This window comes from Strongylocentrotus purpuratus, unplaced genomic scaffold, assembly GCF_000002235.5.
Source record: "Strongylocentrotus purpuratus isolate Spur 01 unplaced genomic scaffold, Spur_5.0 spur5_scaffold_14, whole genome shotgun sequence".
NCBI classification, from domain to species: domain Eukaryota; kingdom Metazoa; phylum Echinodermata; class Echinoidea; order Camarodonta; family Strongylocentrotidae; genus Strongylocentrotus; species Strongylocentrotus purpuratus.
Genome location: NW_022145599.1, coordinates 4,824,268 through 4,843,597, shown reverse-complemented (window position 1 = coordinate 4,843,597; position 19,330 = coordinate 4,824,268). Strand labels below are relative to the sequence as shown.

The 19,330-nt window shown below is 37.7% G+C and overlaps 1 protein-coding gene across 1 annotated transcript; it reads right to left on the bottom strand.

Moving 5' to 3' along the window:
* Window positions 1-12,849: 12,849 nt before the first annotated feature.
* Window positions 12,850-15,414, bottom strand: LOC115923440. The gene is made up of 2 exons (XM_030984018.1): window positions 13,726-15,414; window positions 12,850-13,453 (listed from the first exon to the last, which is right to left on the bottom strand). The coding sequence occupies exons 1-2, from the start codon at window positions 14,746-14,748 to the stop codon at window positions 13,433-13,435; spliced, it is 1,044 nt and encodes a 347-aa protein (XP_030839878.1). The 5' UTR covers window positions 14,749-15,414; the 3' UTR covers window positions 12,850-13,432.
* Window positions 15,415-19,330: the final 3,916 nt, after the last annotated feature.

Here is a 19,330-nt window from a genome sequence, read left to right as displayed (position 1 = left end):
TGTAGAATCACCGAAAAACGGCGATCACGATCGCCGATCGTAAATTCACAAAAAGATGCGTTTACAATTTGTAAACGCGTTTAAATGGGGTCAACGCACTGACCTCTAGTGGGTCTACGTAGCATGCGCACACAGGTTTGCGAATCCAGCTGAAGGCCACCCAAGAAGAATTGCCTGAGAAGTAAGCATGAACACTACATCGTGGAACTGCGATCACGATGAGCGTTTACGATGAGCGTTTCAGATCGCTCATTCTGCCTTCAAAATTTAAGCATGAACGCAGCCTAAGTCGCTTGAAATTAGGGGCACGTTTAATGATGAGAGGAAAAGGGGACACTTATCGAAGGGATAAGACATTTATTAGAAAATAAAAAGGAGCACGTGTCAAAGTACAAAGGCTTATGATCAGAGGTGAAAATGGGCATTTGTCGACGGAAAAGAGGCAACCATCCGATTTTGATAGGGGCATTTATGAAAAGGGATAGGTTCCTTATATATATAAGAAAGGAAAAGGGGCACGTATCATTGTTAACAAGGTTAATTACCAGAGGTGAAAAGGGGCACACACCTTATATGAAAGAGGCACTTATGAGAATGAAAAAGGGGCACTAATAATAAAGGGAAATGTGAATTTGTTGAAAGAAAAGGGGCACCGATCAGATTTTGATAGGGGCATTTATTGGAGGTGAAAGGGGGCTTTTATGAAAAAGCAAAGAGGCACTTAATATATGAAGGAAAAAGAGCATTTATTAGGAAGGAAAAGGGGCACGTGTCAAATAAAAGGGGGTGCCATTAGAGATGAAAAGAGCACTTATCAGGAGGAAAGGGGGCACTTGTCGAAATAAAACGAGTATCTTTCAGAATTGAATAGGGTCATTTACAAGACATGAAAAGGGGCACTAGTATGAGAATGAAAAAGGACTATTTTCATAGGTGAAAAGGGGCATTTATGAGATGGCGAAGGGCTCTTTGTTAAATGGTGGCACTTATCATAAGGAAAAGGGGCACTTATTAGAAAGGAAAGGGGGCGCATGTGAAAATATAAGGTGAGCTTATCCGAGTTAAAAAGGGGTAGTTATTAAAAGGGAAAGAGGCACTTCTTACAAAGGAAAAGGGGCAATTGTCAAAGTAAAGGGGCACCTCTAAGATTTGAATAGGGCAGTTATCAGAGGTGAAGGGGGCGCTTAACAAAAGTGAAAAGGGGCGCTTCTCGTACCCGAAAAGGGGGACTTACTAGAGATTAAAAAGGGCACTTATGAGAATGGAAAAAAGACACTTATTGCAAAGAAAACTGGGAATTTGTCAGGGAAAAAAGGTACATGTCAAAATAAAATGGGCACATATCAGAGATGGAAAGGGGAGGGGGCACTTTTAAAAATTAATAGGGGTACATATCAAAGTAATAGGGGCACTTTTTATGTAAAAAGGGGCGCTTCTTAGAAAGTTAAAGGGGCACTTTTCCTATGGAAAAAGGGGCACTTTTGGGTTACTTGAGAAAGTGGGGGGAGGCACTGTGCCCCCTCCCCCTGCCCCCCGGGTTCGCCGCCTCTGGTTATAGGTGTTCGTACTACGTAGAGTTTACTGTGAACGTGATGGATAATATATGCCGACGTCACGCGATGATACGTTCAGTGATTGGACGCTACCATTTCGGTAGAGAATTCCAGTCGGGAACAAGGGTTAACATAAGAAATCCAAACCGTAAGTCAAAAGCTTTATGAAACAGGCCCCTGATTACTAAAGGCTACTTGGCTGGGCGCCACTCGCTCTGGCGTTCACTCGGATTTTCGCGATTAGTCTCTTTTTAGTCGCTCGGCGTCTATCAGCCATGAGGCCTTGTCTAAAGGCTGTGTTTAACCAGGTTTGGTATCAGAATAAAATGTGCTCAAAAACATAATAATTCGCAGTATTCACAAACACCACAGACAAAGGATACGGTGTAATGCATCCTTTCCCTTTGACAAAGGGTTGTGTGACAGACTTTATAACCATGATAAATTGCACCAAATTCATGTTCAACCAGGCTTGGTATCAGAAGAAACAGATTTGCTCAAAAACATAATCTGTTTCTTTGACATCGTCATTCACGTGTATGCCTGCCTCCCTGATGACCAGCAGTAAGGCAAGTCCTTCTCATGACTGAGAATTGTGAATGCTTCAGAGCACCAATTGATTTTCGCACTACTTATCTGCGTGTTTTTTTTTAAATCACACAACGTCCCCGACGAAGTGGAACACCCCGGCCTTCTTTGACACCATGGCGTCAGAGTCTAGATATGTAAGTCAAGATCATATTTCGTATATATAATATTGGTCTTATAATTAGCACCTCGGATTTTGCGCAATTTTAATTTGTATGGGCTTATGACGAGGGTCGTGAGTCTTATTTTAGTCTGACAGTTTTATTTCGGTCATTTTTCGTAATATATCAAAGCAAGACGACTTGAAACGATCTTAATTTCAACTCATTTCGACTCGGTGGAAGGCTGTGGTTCGGAAGACCCGACCACTAACTGGATTAGGTATTCATCCACGTTGTACCACCTTTTAGATTCCCTCTTTCTAACAAATAGTAAAACCAAAAACTCGAAATCATTAATAATAGATATACTAAGTAGGCCTACAAAATAAAAGATATCAACTAAGCTTCATGCTTCCATAATTAAGGTTGTTTGGAAATTTGTTAGTGCATGCCTCTAATATAGGCTAGCTATATAAGTCCACTCCAAAAAATAGTTTGATTTTAATAGATGCAGAAAAACAAGAGAAAGAGAGCAAACAAAATTTGAGTAAAATCGGATAACTATTTGGAAGTTATGACTTTGTTTTAAAGTATGAAAAGCTATAGAACTTGAAAATCTTTACACAAATTGCCAATTTGGTTATCAGTTTGTAACGTCATTGACTCACTCTTTATCGATTGCTTTAAATATTTGTATCCCATTCATTTCCCTTTTATCCCCCAAAACTTGTTTTCCTATGCCTTTGTCCAGATCATATGATTTGTATCATATTGCGTGAATGAAATTTCACAAAATATGTTATGAAATTTAAAGAATTGATATTATTTTCTGAATATTTTATAGTCACAATTATTGAATTTTACATTCATGATTCATGATTTCATGATTAAACAGGAAAAATAATTACTCTATATTAGTGCATCCACACAAGAATATAATACTATCAATATAGCTTGGATTGATGGAGTAAGGAAATTTTAGGAGGAAAATTCCAAATTATTATTATAAGGAAAACAATAAGTGGATAGTGAGGCAATGACGTCATAGACTCATGAGTGAGTTGCTAATTTGTCTTCTGATCTTCAAAGTTTTTCATGTCAATAAAAACACATAACTTTCTTATTAGTAATCCGATATTGCTCAAACTTTTTTTGATTGGTTTGTCTGATTTTTCTGCTTCTATTGAAATTAAGTTAATTTTGGAGTGAACTTGCCCTTTAAAGGTCGGGCAAACTATTTCTCAAAACCACAAATTACTCGTATTAGAGGTCACGAGCTGGTTGAGAGGTAAATATTACCAAATTATGATTGTTATGATTTCTGTCAAGAATTTTGCTAAACTTGCTTAATTATATGAATTAAATGGAGAATTTAAGGTGGAAACAAACTTCGAACGAAAGGAATTGACCAACACTTATCGGTAGTCAGTTTTCTGCATGAGGAAGATAGTCTCATATCATATTCCACAACGACCGCAATTTTTTTTAGATTTCTGACCTTGTGTCTGATTTTGACTTCGATATGGCCTTTGATTTTGTTGTTGACCTAGACTTTGCCTTGGATTTTGTCTTTGTTTACTGTGAAACAACTTTCTCTTACTCCCAAGAGCATCAACCGAGACCCCATCCGTTGAAATCAGCTCTTTTGCCTGAGCTCGAGTAGTTTCAGCAGAACGACACAACTGTAAAGTCTTATCTAGCGTCAAATCATCTTGCCTCAATAGACGTTCCCTGACCATGGAGTTCACAATTCCACAGATAATTCTATCACGAACGAGGCTATTCTTTAAGTCCCAAAATCACAAGACTTAGCTCTATTGCGCAATTCAGTTGCATACTAATCTGTTGTCTCATTTTCGTGTTGTGACCTTGTGAAAAATGTGTGTCTCTCAAATGTTACATTACGTTTTGGCATGCAATAGTTCTCAAATTTCTTTAGCACTTTTTCTAATTTCAACCCATCTCCTGTGCATGCCTTGAACCATAATGCATGGCCCTTCAGATGAATTTTTCCTGTTGGGGACCGGGGGAAAAATGCAATGAATTACTGATAATTTATTGCATTTTCTTTGTTTTTGTGTAATTGTGGGGGCGGCGACCGGGCGACGTACCCTATCCCCCGCTGCATACAATTATAGTTCAGTGGCTAAGCAATTGCCTCGGCACTGTGAGCCCCCAGGATCAAAACCGTGTAGATGTGCTATACTAGTGCCCTTTTATGAGGCATTAATCCTCATTACTGTCAGTTGTGACTTAAGGACGTAGGTCCCCTAGTTGATTAGCATAGTAGCATACACATTATTTAGCAGTAACGCAAAATAAGCACTCACAAATTATCATTCAATAAAATCTGAGAATGTATACTATTATTTAGATTTATTAGGAATAAATCATTGTCAAATTCATTCCATAAATTGGGGTTTAAATAATTATTCCATCTTTATGACCAACAGTGTATCTTCCTCAAATTGGAACGTATTGTAAATGTCAAGAGCTTCTTTCCTTATGCCAACGCAGGAGAATGGATATTTGTGCTTTTTCTTCTTTTTGTGAATAGAAATCCCATCCATGCCCAAGGTCCCTTTTGATACTACAATTTACCTACTAAACTGATGTTAAAGCCACACTGTCCTACTTGTAACTACTTGCTCCCTCTATATAGACAAACAATGGCTTATCGGTGACCATTGGTCCCCATGATCCTCTTTATTTAATGTTAATTGAGAGCTGAGTTGATGAGATAACCACCTGTCCAGTGACCTCGCAGGGCGGTTTTTTTCCTCCTTAAACTAGTACAGATAAGCTTTAACAACCCTTCGGACTACACTAATTACCATCAAAGTATAAGTGAAGTGTAAAAAAAGGTATATTGCTTGGTTTTATCAGGGAGGTGGTTTTATACTATAGTTTTACTAAGGAAAGTAATTTTTTAATACAACAAAACTTCAAAAACCTGTGAAGGGGTAGTCAGTGCCGCAACCTTCGCCCCTCTCGTTCACTTTGCTCCCTCGACCCTCGCACTAGCGTACTGATGGCGGCTTGGGGAGCAGTTGCCCCCATAAAATCCCCCCTTGGGCTGGCCAAGGTGCTTTCTACCCCCCCCCCCCCCGAAATATTGGTTGGCACTTTTTTTCAAATTGAAAACAAATGTTAGTGCTCCCTACCCCCCACTAAGCGAAATATTGGTCGGCGCGATTCCCCCCCCCCCCCCCCCCCCCCGTCCACGCCATAGAAAAGAAGCTAGATCCGCCCGTTAAAATTCGTCATCCTTTGTTATTAGACGACGAAATTCTCATAACCATCTTTGGTACAAGCTCGCTGATTGGCAGTTTATTCACTTGGGGCGTCATTGAGAACGCCCGTAGATTTGGCCAAAACCCGTTCTGGATTTCAGTACCTCAGCGATCACCCTGCTGTTACTATAGTAGCTTCTCGATTTTGCACACGAACCGCAGATTCTCTGTCCGCAATGAGCTTGCGAAATAACCTAATGTTTGTCGAACTGGCAACAACTAATGTATGCAGTTTGGATTCTGTCTATTGAAATAATATTATCCTTATCAGGTGAAAGAAATATTTTGTATCGAGGCACTTCACAAAGACGTATGCATTAAATTTGGTTACATTACGAAAATTGCCAATGGCATCGCAAATGCAATACCTCCGTAGAGATACGTACGCATTCACCGAAAAGTGAAACCACGTATTGTATCAAGGGCGGTCTGTGTGCGACGGCCGTAAACCTGAGTGCTCTGCGTCCGTGAAGGTCTGTATGTTGCTGAGCGAAAACTCGCTAATGACATGAGGAGTAAGAGACTAGATTTGAATATCTTTAGAAGCTATCGTATGATATTACAGCTAAATAATATTTTCTATCATTTGAAAGCTTGAAACCTGATTTTTATTTTTTACTGTTTTATAAATTATGTCACATGCCAGAAGTTTTTGCTTAGGTCTAACTGTTCTAATGAAGTTGAGGCTCAAACCGGCATATTGGAGGGCTTATTCGCACAATTCATGCGAAAAATGGCCAAAATGCATTTTTAAATTCGAAGGCTTCTACAAATATCGTATGCTATTACAGCTATACACATTCTTACACTATTTTAAAGCTAAAAACCCGCTCTTTATTTTCATATGAAACACACGCCGAAAGTTTTTTTTCTGGGTCTTACTGTTTTAGGATGAAGTAGACGCTCAAACGTCATATCGGAGGGCTTTTCCGCACAAAAATGGCCAAATTAAAATTTATTTTAAAATCGAAGGCTTTTAAAGCTATCATATGACATATAACAGCGAAATAATGTCTTACACCATTTAGAACCTGAACATTGTTCTTTACTCTCATATAATATGTCATATGCCGAAAATTCTTGTCTAGGTCTTACTGTTTTTTAAATTTAAGTTGAGACTCAAACCGGCTTATCAAAGGGCTTATCCGAACAAAAATGACCAAAAGGCTTTTAAAACTATCGAACGACATAACAGCAAAATAATGTCTTACACCATTAAATCTGACACCTTGCACTTTACCCTCATATAATATCCTAAACAATGAAAACTCGAAAATAAATGGAACAGAATGATGGGTTTCATTTAAATTGACAATATATCATTAATTGAATTCTTATTATGTTGCCAATCAATTTAATTTTATCAAATCGTCTAAAATTATTCTAAAATCATTTCTAATGAGTGATATGAATGCGTAAAGTCTCTTGATATTTCTATTTTAACCTATATTACATTCTGTACATAGTAAATACCCCCCCCCCCCCCACTCAAAAAAGAAAGTGCAATAAATTATCAATAATTCATTGCTTTTTTCCCCTGGTCCTCAACAGGAAAAATTCCTCTGTAGGGCCATGCATTATGGTTCAAGGCATGGCCACACAGAGGATTTTTTTTTTCTGTTGGGGATCGGGGCAAAATTCAATGATTTATTGATAATTTATTGCATTTTCTTTGTTTTTTGTATTTGTGGGGGTGGTGACGGACCCTAGCCCCTGCTGCGTACAGTCATGATTCAGTGGCTAAGCAATGGCCTCGTTACTGTGAGGCCCCAGGATTAAAAACTGTGTCGATCAGCAATATTAATTCCCTTTTGTGAGGCATTAATCATCTTTACTATCAGTTATGACTTAAGGGTGTAGGTCCCCTAGTTGATTAGCATTGTAGCAAACAATGCTTTAGCAGTCACGCAAAACAAACACTCGAAACTTATAATTCAATACCATCTGAGAATGTATACTATTATCTAGCTCTATTAGGAATAAATCATTGTCAAAATTATTCCATAAATTGGGGTAAAAATAATTATTCCACCATTCCAACAGTGTAAATCAATTTTACCAGCCTCAAAAATAAGGAGCACAATAAATAGTTTATTTGGTTTAGTTTTATTCTCTTGCCATTTAATTTCTTATTATAATTAATGTGTATTGCATTGTAAAGATGATGGGTTTAAAGATAATATCCCAAATACACTGTCGCTCATAAAGTTGAAATATTTTTGTTTAACCCCAATTTATGGAATTATTTTAAAAATAATTAAAAAATAATAGATCTAGATAATAGTATACATTCTCAGATTTTATTGAATAATAATTTGCCAATGTTTGTTTTGCGTGACTGCTAAAGCATGTGTATGCTACTATGCTTATTAACTAGGGGACCTACGCCCTTAAGTCATAAATGACAGTAATGAGGTTTAATGCCCCACAAAAGGGCACTAATATAGCACATCGACACGGTTTTGATCCTGGGGCCTCACAGTTACGAGGCCATTGCTTTGTCACTGATCCATGACTGTACGCAGCGGGGGCTAGGGTAGGGGGCGGTTTCAATAAATTTAAAAAAAACACAGAAAATGCATTACATTTTCAATAATTTATTGCATTTTACCCCGGTTCCCAACATACATTTTTTTCTGTGTGCCCATGCCTTGAGCCATAATGCATGGCCGTCCAGAGGTATCAGAAGCACAAATAATAAGAGCGGAACTAGAGGTTGCATGAGCGGAAGTAGAGGTCGGGGTTGTAATAGTTTCAATCAAGGTCTATCAAAACATGTCATCAGTGCAATTGAATAAAGAAAGTGCTCTTATATTTCACACACATTAGCGTATATATTTAACTTGTCATTAGAAAGTGGCAAGGTTCGAAAAGTAATTTCATAAGTAGTGGAGGCAAAAAATAGGTATGAATGGTAAACTGAATATCGCCGGCGAGGAAATTAAAGAGGTTGATGTTGCAACTTTTGTTGGGGGTTCACATTGATACAAAATTTGTCTTGGAATAATACATTCTGTCCCTAGCCATACTCTGATATTGTTATATAAAGCATTTATACAAGCACACATTTCTTACGAGGTGTGTGGAAGCACTAATATGACTAGCATAAGAAGCATATTGTATTCACAGAAATGGCAGTTGGTGATATAATATTTAGTGAATAGAAAACTCCTACTGCTCCATCATTTACAAGATTGCGAATCCTAACTGTGTATAATTTACAAGATTTATCAATTTCTACTTTCATGTTTGATCTAGTCAATGACAATTTGCCTCATACTGACATTAAAGAGCATAGCTATTCCACAAGACAAAAATAAGGTGGACAATTACGTCTTCTAAAATTGAGAACGACACAAGGTCATTTTTCATTGTCTTTTGTGGGCAGTGAATTTGGGAATAGATTACCTATTTATGTCAGATTAACAAGAACTAGAAATAGATTTCGGAATTCTGTTACAAGGCACTTGCTGAACAAATCATGAATGCAATATCAAATTAAATAGTCTGCATATGTACAAATAAATTTATTTTTTATTATTAGTTTGTATATTGTAAGACATTGTTAAGTGTTCTTAGTTGTTAAGTATCGATTTCGTTTTGTTACGTTTTCTAAACTGATTTGTACCAACATACTTTAGCTGTTTAAGGGGTTATATGCTCGACTAGCAAATGTGCTATTATCTGGCCCCCTTTTACAAAACATTAGTTTCTTTTCTTGTATATGTGATATGATCACATTGTATGAAATGTATTACTTTATTGCTGTTGTTAAATAAACTAAAACAAAATCAAATTAAATCACTTGACTGGCAGTCACGTTCACAGACTGATTTGTCGTATTTGTACTCTGTTTTTTTTTTTTATAGTGCAAGTCAAATACAATATTGATACAAAATGCAACAATGGGCAAACATGTACAATTGAATGTAAAAGATGCATGAAATAGATGTTGGACATTCCCTGAGTGAGCTCGGACAGTGATAGGGGTGACGTGGGGAATTTTTTTTCAAAAAGGCTTAAATCGCAATCGGGATTGCAACCGAGAATTTGTGATATCTAAAAGCAGGAACGAGAGGTCGGTTTTGATGACATCACTGATCAAGAGGCAACTATCAAAATGTCTTAGTCTGTTAATAGACTTTGTTATTGAAAGAGTGTTTAGCTACACGCACATGTAGGATACCTTTAGGATACTTAGGATCTTCATGTAGGATACCCTTTTCACACCAACAACCTGTTCCATGAAAACAGAATCCTAAAACTATCAGACTTATTCTATTGCAATGTTGTTATATTCATGTACAATTTATCTACTAATGACCTACCTGAAATATTTTTACAAATGTTCCGGAAAAATAAATCCCTACATGATTATCCCACACGTTATACTATTAGGCTATTATTATTATTATTATTATAAAAAAGGATTATGTTTACAGGACCCAGTTACTGGAACGCTCTCGTTAAAGTTAATTAAAAGTCCTTCCTTATATATTTTTGAACGTAAACTGAAGGAACTGCTTTTCAAAGCAATCTTGATGTCAATGTATGTCCTTTGCGTGCAAGCGCGTTGGGTTTGGCTGTCGTGCTTTCGGAAATACGTATTTAAAAAAAAACCAACAACAACAATAAAACATCTTTACTTCTATATCCGAGAGTGCGAAGGCTGACACAGTGTGCTTGTTCGCTTCGTTATTCTATTTATGTATGTAATATACAAATGTATTCATTTTATTATTATCTGTAATGTTCGTTTACCCGCTAAGCACCCATTGTATGATAATTTAAGTAAGTGTACTTTTATCTACACTGTAAGAAAGGAAGGGATAATATAAACAGCACCACCGCAAGTTTATTATTATTTCCTTTATATTTTTTGATTCATTTAGACTGGTCACTATTATATCCGTTCTCCATTTATTACCACAAAAACTTCACAGCTGTACAAGCTTGCTGTCATGTAGGTCCCATCATATTTCTCTTAGTTAAATCAGTACTTCATATTGACCACTTATCTTTGTTATTTATTATGTATTATTGAAAATAACAATTTTGTACTTTATTTGAAATGTATATGTAACATGAGAAATATGAAAATAAATGAAATGAAATGAAATGAAACATGTATTTCCTTCATCATTAGCACCCCTTTAGCTCTAGGCAAACAATATTTATGATACATGTACATGCATTGCCTCTTATAGAAAATCAAATTCTCCGCATATTTTCGTTGCGAAACGTTTCCAAATATCGATATATTTATAGACTTTCAACTAAAAATTGTTGAAAGACGCATAAATGATGGCTCACTTAATCTGTAGTATACAGGGGAACGATATATATCTTGTGTCAAATATTTTCTCTTGACACGTGGTTTATTTGCTAGATAGCAAATTCTACTATGAAGGAAGGTCAAGGCCAAGATAAATTCCTATTCATCAAGAAAATGAAATCAAAGATTATAGTTTGCCTGATGATTGGACAGTTTGATCAATTGTCGTAACAGAGGATGGACATGATTTTGGATAAATATAAAGTTTAATGACACTTTCTCTCTCAATTTTCTTTCATAATGGTATTCAATTGAAATATTTGTCATGGGAAATAATTCATTTTACATTTGAAGACTCAAGTTCAGGTTTTAGTTTTAATTACATCGATTAAAATTTTGCATGAATACAAATAAAAGTCGAAGACATATATAATTGATTAGTGTTCACCTTCATCTGCAGTTGCAATTATTGGTTATGAAGAGAAAAGATTTGCATGTTGATACTATCTGTCGCGTAAACACAGAAATCATAGAAATTCATCTCGTATTGATTTTGGAATGATTGTGTATCCCTAATATACTGTACTGGAGGATTTGACGAACTTGAAAAAGAACGACTAGATTCTAGTTCAGGAAAAACTGTTGTGAATGTCCTTCTTTAACTTCCATCATATGACTACATTTAGGAAATTAAATGAAAACATATTCACAAATTGTATTTCCCTTGTAGTCTATAATTTGCTGTGGAAAGTGATATTATAAAAGTACTACATGTATAATGAAAGTCACAGTAGTAACAACGAAAATGCTTCTTGCTACACAGGACTGTATGAATCATGCTTCTTTTGTACATTTAAGAAATGAAATGAAAACATATTTACAAAATGTATTTCTCTTGTAGTCTATTATTTATTGTGAAAATTAATATCACAAAAGTACAACATGTATTTAGTACAGGAACGTCACAGTAGTAACAACGAAAATGATTCTTGCTACACAGGACTGTATGAATCATACTTCTTTTGTAGATTTAAGAAATGAAATGAAAACATATTTACAAAATGTATTTCTCTTGTAGTCTATTATTTATTGTGAAAATTAATATCACAAAAGTTACAACATGTATTTAGTACAGGAACGTCACAGTAGTAACAACGAAGATGATTCTTGCTACACAGGACTGTAACACAGAAGCAAAATACACGGCAAGACATGTATTGTTTAGCTTTAGCTTGATATTCTACAGACATACAAGATTTGGGTACATTGAATGAGATAATGTGTTAACAATAAACTGCTTCATTGAAAAATTCCTAAAGAAAAAGGCAGAGTAACATACTAAATCAGCTTTCTTATATTTGTTACTTAGATATGGCACAATTAGTACACTCTTCATCTTTGCAAATTTGCAAAATCGCATCTTAAAGACACATTACATGTATATAGGATAGATACAAAACTGAGTAATAATAATAATACTTAAAAAACGGTGCTTATAAAGCGCTTACCACCGAAGTCTCTAAGCGCTATAAATAATGTATTTATCTAGCTTGTTACCCCTCTCTCTTTCTCTCTCTCTCTCTCTCGCTCTTTCTTTTTTCCCCTTTGCTATCTTCTGACTTTTTCATCCAACCATGTTGTATATCATGTACTGGGTTTGTGCCGGTTGTTATGCAATTTCTGAATGATACTATCCGAAACTTTACTTGCTACTTGTTTTCTTACTATGTTTATTATATCTAATTTGATAGGAAGCTGTCCAGACAAAACCTTTTCTTGGTTTTTTTAATTTTTTTTATAGCTGTGCCTTATTCTGTTTTGTATTAATTCATTTCACATGTATATACTATCCCAATTTATGTATTATATTGTACATGAAATTGTATGTTTTTACTTTGTAAAAATGTTTTTAAAGATGGAATTCAATAAACTGAACTGAACTGAACTGAGCTATAACAAACTAAATAAAATGATAAACAATTACATATTTAAAAAAAACTAAAAAACAAACAAACAAATTAACCTACAAATTACAATTCATATAAAATATACATCAATGTGAACAGAGTAAGTTAATCATCAAAAGCAATTTTGAATAAATGTGTCTTAGGACAAGTTTTGTATCGGTTAACAGTCTGACAGTTTTCGACATTTAAAAGTAGTTTGTTCCAAAGTTCAGCAGAAGCTTCATTATACAGACTACCCTTTTGAAATGAGATGTATAGCTTTTATAGGTTGACCATATTCATTGATGCACATAATTAATCACTTGGTATTAAAAAAAGTGCACAGAAAGGGAATAAAAACCACTCAAGAGGAATGTTGATCATTCTTAACCTTATTGTTCAATAAGCCACTTCGGAGGTAGCCCACATAGTTGGCCCACATATCTACAGATCCTTTAAACGTGGAGAAGTCCCACCATGCATTTTAAAGATAATATTAATAACCAAAAAGAATTAAAGCTAGTGAAGCGGTACCTTGTGGTTCTACTATTTATGCTGTACCATTACTTCCTACAATGATATCATAACATGACTTGATGAAGTCCATCTGATGTATCAGACTGACTAATAGACCTAGACCCATTGTTCCGACCAAGTTTTCCCTAGAATACGAGGGTCAGTATGTTGCTCGATCAATCAGACAAGCGACTTGATCCTTAATGTGATCCTCATAGTGAAGACTTACCAATAGACCTAGACCCATGGTTCCCATCCCTGCCGAATTTTCCCTAGAATATGAGGGGCAGTGGCTTGATCCTCAACACTTAGTCCTTTAGACGGACACAACGCTTACTTGCTCTTATGAAGTCCATCTGATGTTCCGGTGATGACTGACTAATAGACCTAGACCCATGGCTCCCATCCCTGCCAGGTTTTCCCTAAAATGTGAGGGTATGTGGCTTAATCAACCAGACAAGCATCTTGATCCTTAACGTCGAAGGTGACTTGAGAGCTCGGAGAGTGTTCCGAGTCAGATCGAGATTTCTTCTGATGTTTATGTTGCCGAGCCATGACGAACATCAAGACGATCATGAGTATGATCACCAACCCGACGAGAGCGACAATACCCCCGATGAAATACTTTTTCATGTCGGACTGTGACTCTCCTCGAGTCGAACTAGAAAATGCAAGTTCAGTTGGGTCGCAAGGACTTTCTCTACCGATTCTTATTGTGGCAGATGATCTACGTTCAAGAATTGCATTCATCATGTGGTCATCGGTGCTCACGGTAACAACGCATGTGATCGTTGCCTCTTTGAAACCTTTAAAGTGAACCTCAGTAATGTAAATAATGTTATCTTCTGCCTCAGTTGTGATAATATCGTCATGTTCCCATTTTACCTCTACATTAGCAAGAAAATATGAGTGTATGGTCAAGCTGTAGCTGCACACAAACGTAGCATTCTCCCCAGGAATGACTTCAAGTTCTTTGGGCCAGATTGTTGCCTGAAGAACTTGGCCGACTGGCATATAGTCGGTCACATCTGATGGCAGGGTAGTTTCTCTGTTCTGATCATCGCTTGGACTGTATACAACCATTCTGGCTTCTGCAACTCCAAAAACATTTCTTGCCTGACACACCAGTGTACTACCATTATCGACTGGTGCTACAGGTCCAACCTCTACCACTCCGTAACCAGGAAACTCGACGTCGAACCGCTGAGAAGTGGCGGAAGATGCTTCCAGTGTGCAGTTGATGTCCGATATGAGAGGTGGGTTAGATACGGTGAATGCGTGGTATTCGTTTTTCTCCTGTACGAGGGTCTCCTCCCATTCTGAGAATAGCCACGCGCGGTTGACCGAATTTACAAGATCGCCGAATTTCGACAACATCTCCGTCACGGTAATATAGCCGGCATTCGAATTCGCTGAGCAATTCATCTCTACGAGCATCATACTTAGATTTAGTTTTGTAGCCACTCTGATGTGCATCTGAAACCTTAACGTCGTCTTTATACCACTGTACAGTGACTCCTGGAGTAGTCTTTTCTGATGTACACATCAGCTCCACGTCTTTGGAGATGTCGTCCGGTGTCGCCGTGCAAAGAGGGTAGTGGTCTGCAGGTGGATATTTGACGGTCAATGGAGCGTATGTAGATTTCACCAAGAGACTCCCAGAAGAGTTGAATAAAGCACAATAGTAACCAGTGTTGTCAGTCTGGTCTATCCTTTGAACTTGACGAATGGTCAGGTATTGTCTGAAACGTCCTGCCCCTGAGAGTCCACCTTCAATGCTATATCGTCCATCAGGGTCATCTAGTAAGATCTCAGTTCCTCCATCATTTGACCACCGTGCGATGACTTGGGTGGACGTCGAATATCTTGTGTTTCGGCACCACTTAATCCAACCGGTTCGCAATGAAGCAGCAGGGATTTGTCGAGATGGGGAACATTCAAACTCTGCTTGGGTGCCCTGGCTAACCTGAGCTTTGGTGTTAGAGCTGTAGTCAATCAGAATATTAGGTTTAGCATACTGGACATACGATGAGATGAGAAGAATCAAACACAGGTCTCTTCTAGCATCCATCATTCGAGATTTTTTGAATACTGGGAGGTCCGAAAATAGTGAATGCTGCGGTCGAGTTGCTGCCTCTATAATGCAAGATGAATATGCGGTGCTGATTTATATAGAAAAGTAGTTACACTTGGAAACAATGCCAGGAAGTAGAGTAAAAATATTTGACTGTAGTCTTGAAATTTAGACATTTCAGAAAGCTCATTTAATTCCAAATGCGTGAATAATAGTTTAAGATAATATTTGTATAAATGTAATTATGTATTTTGTGGAAATATATTGTCCTTCATTAGGCACAAAAATTATTTCTCTATTTCTCTACTTTTGCAGTAATTTACGAAACGATTTTACTTAAATAAGAATAGAGACATCCTTATTATGTTTGATTTGATTTGATTTATTTTCCACTCAAATATCCACAAATTAAATGATATATATAAACCATACAGTAATACAATATATAATAGAACAAACTACAAGTAACGAAATACTGACAACTATGTTCGTAATCAAATAAGTTTACAGAGTACATTTAAGTTTGAGAATTAGAAAAAATATTTTATATTGCTTGATTTAACTGAGAGGGGAAAAAAGGGAATCTCAGAAAAGCTAGGCTTGTTGAGCGAGATTCCCAGTATAAATTAAATAATGGACCATAAACAACGTGCATCAATTTCCGCACATGTCCGCTCCCGGAGAGACCAGAAACGCGCGAACCCACCCACCCGCACCAGATCCCCGGGTCTCCCCCGCAAAGGGCCATTCCAGTGGCGGATCCAGGGGCGGGGGGGGGGGGGGGGCCAGGCCCTCCCCCTTTAGAAAAAAAATCATATGATTTTTACCTTTTTTTTTTGGGGGGGGGGGTTGGCCCCCCCCCCCCCTGGCGCTCAAGGGGGGGGGGGGGGTGCAAATTTTTAAATTTTCGAGGACAAAAAAAGTGCTCCCTACCCCCCCCCCCCCCCCCCCCCCCACTGAATTTGAAAAAAAGTTGGGCCCCCTCCCCTAAGAAATCTTGGATCCACGCCTGGCCCATTCAGTGTGCATCAGTCTGTCGTTGCCAGGTCGCGACTTTGCGTTTTACACCCTGGCCTGGACCTTTTCCCAATAAATTTCAAGGAACCGACTGGGAAAAGTCTATCCATGACAAGATATTGCGCGCGCACGTAGCTCTTCTGCAATGCTCAACGTACGTCCTATATGTCCAGTGTCGCGGTACGCGGTACATGTACTTTTGTATCGAGACGTACGAGTGAGAGAAAAACAACGAATAACAACAGAAGGAAATAGAGAAAAACAATAAATAATTAAAGAACAGAGAGGAAACAAAGAATGTCATAAGCAGAGAGAGAAAACAAAAACTAACTTGAAAGAAAGAGAGAAATTAGAGAAGGAATTAATCAAAGTAAGGAAAGAGAGAAACCAAATAATATTATGGCTTTTGTGGTTTAATTCCGCCTTCTTCAGGGTTTCAATTTTTGACGTGTAGCCTACTTTCAAACCATTTGCTGATTCGGACCCCCCCCCCTAACACACGTGTACACATATCGACACATACACAGACTACACTCGACATAATATGTGTAATGGTAATGTAATACATAAACTGTGATTTAAATATTGCACTCGTACCATTTTCTATTATTGTGGGATCACGTCTTTCATTTTTTAAATTCATGTCATTTGTTTCTAAGACCTAATTTCTCTAATTCTCTTGACCCCTCTCCCTTCATATTTGTTTTCTAAGACCTCCCCCCCCCCTCATCTCTCTTCATATTTGTTTTCTAAGACCCATTTCTCCCCCGCCCCCCCCATCTCTATTCATATTTGTTTTCTAAGACCTCTCTCTCTCGACCCACTCTCTCTCTCGTATGTATTTCTCAGACCCCTCTTTCTTTCTCTCTCATTAACCCCCTCTTCATATTTGTTTCTAAGGCCTCTCTCTCTCTCATATTTGTTTCTAAGACCCCCCCTCTCTTTCTCATTTCTTGATATTTGTTTCTAAGACCTCTCTCTCTCTAGCTCTCAATTCATGATATTTGTTTCTAAGACCCCCTCTCTTTCTCACTTCTTGAATTCATATTTGTTTCTAAGACCTCTGTCTCTCTCTCCCTTTCTCTCTTTCTCATTTTAAATTCATGATATTTGTTTATAAGACCTCTCTTTCTCTCTTTTTCCATTCATCACTTTGTCTAGTGTAATGTACAGACACATAACATATAAAGGAAATTATACACCAGTTTTACATGAATTCATTTGCACTTTATTTACTGCTTTACATTCATATACTTTTTTTTTTCGTGAAGGTAATCTAATCCTTCAATGTCAGAGAAGTAATACAAAAGATACAGGAGTATGTGTATGCATAAATAGTTATATAAAGAAGAAATATGTAGTAAAAGTGAAAGCAAACAATAGTAGAAATTTGAACAGATAATTTGACAGTGTGTTAAGATTTAGATGCAAGAAATGATCGAGGAGCGTAGACTAGACTCATTCAAGCAGTTTCATTGCTATTTACCGGGAAAATGTCCAGGCCAGGGTGTAAAACGCAAAGTCGCTGCCAGGTCGAGGAAGCTCAAGGTCTGTCCGACCTATAGCAACGAGCAACATAAAATATTGCGCACCGAACAAGCCCTTACAAAAGAAACACAAAGATCCGGCATAGGCAGCCGAACCCGCGCGTCCGGAGACTCTCCTGGAACAAACACGCGAAAACCAGACAACACGCCGAAGATTGTCCAATAGTATTTTGTTCGTTATGACAACAAGATATCTAGTTGGATGAACATTTGCGCATGCGTCTTTTCAAGAGGGTGCACTCAGGGGCGTCGTTAGACCTTTTTCAGTGGGGGGGGGGGTGTATAGGTCAACGATTACCGACAAAACTAGCCACCAATTGCCGACAAAATTAAATGTCCTAATATCTACAAATTTAACCCTATAAACCCGGAACCGAAGGCTACATTTTTTTCCATGGACTATAATAGTACTTGCGTAAATATACGAATTATTTCGTTAACTTAGTCAGCATCATAGCTATATATTTTAATGCAGGCGCGGAGCTATATTAGGATCTTATTTTAGAAGGGGGGGGCGTGGGGGAAAATCCTCCCGCGCAAAGCGTGGAAGCTTAGGCGTTTCCTTAAATATTAGGAAAAGAAGACGATTTATTGTACCGTTCTCGACTGTTAATCCTTGTCTGAATGAAGTTTCCCCCCACCTCGCGCGAAGCGCGAAAGCTTTGACGTTTCATTAAATTATTATAAAAAGAAGACGATTTGCTGAACCGTTTTCGACTGTTAATCCTTGTCAGAACTTAGTTTTCCCCCCTCCCGCGCAAAGCGCGGAAGCTTTGACGTTTCATTAAATTATTAGGAAAAGAAGACGATTTATTGTATTGTTCTCGACTGCTATTCCTTGGATAAATGAAGATTCCCCCCTCCAGCGCGAAGCGCGAAAGCTTTTACGTTTCATTAAATTATTAGAGAAAGTATCCGATTCGGTGTACTGTTCTCGACTCTTAATCCTTGTCTGAATTCAGTTTCTCCCCTCTCGCGCGAAGCGCAGAAGTTTTGAGGTTTAATCTAATTATTAGAGAAAGTAGACGATTCGTTGAACCGTGCTCGACTCTTAATCCTTTTCTGAATGAAGTTTCCCTCTCCCGCGCGAAGCGCTGAGGTTTTGACGTTTCATTAAATTATTAGAGAAAGCAGACGATTCGTTGTACCGTTTGCGACTCTTAACCGTAATTTGTCTGAATTCAGTTACCGGCCTCCTCCCGCATGAAGCGCGGAAGCTTTGACGTTTCCTTAATGTATGAGAGAAATCAAACAATTCGTTGTACTCTGTTCTCGACTCTTAATCCTTAACTGAATTCAGTCCCCCCCCCCCCTCCCGCGCGAATCGCGGAAGCTTAAACGTTTCCTTAAATTATTAGAGAAAGAAGACGCATCGTTGTACCGTTCTCGACTCGTCTAAATGAAATTTTTCCCTCCCATG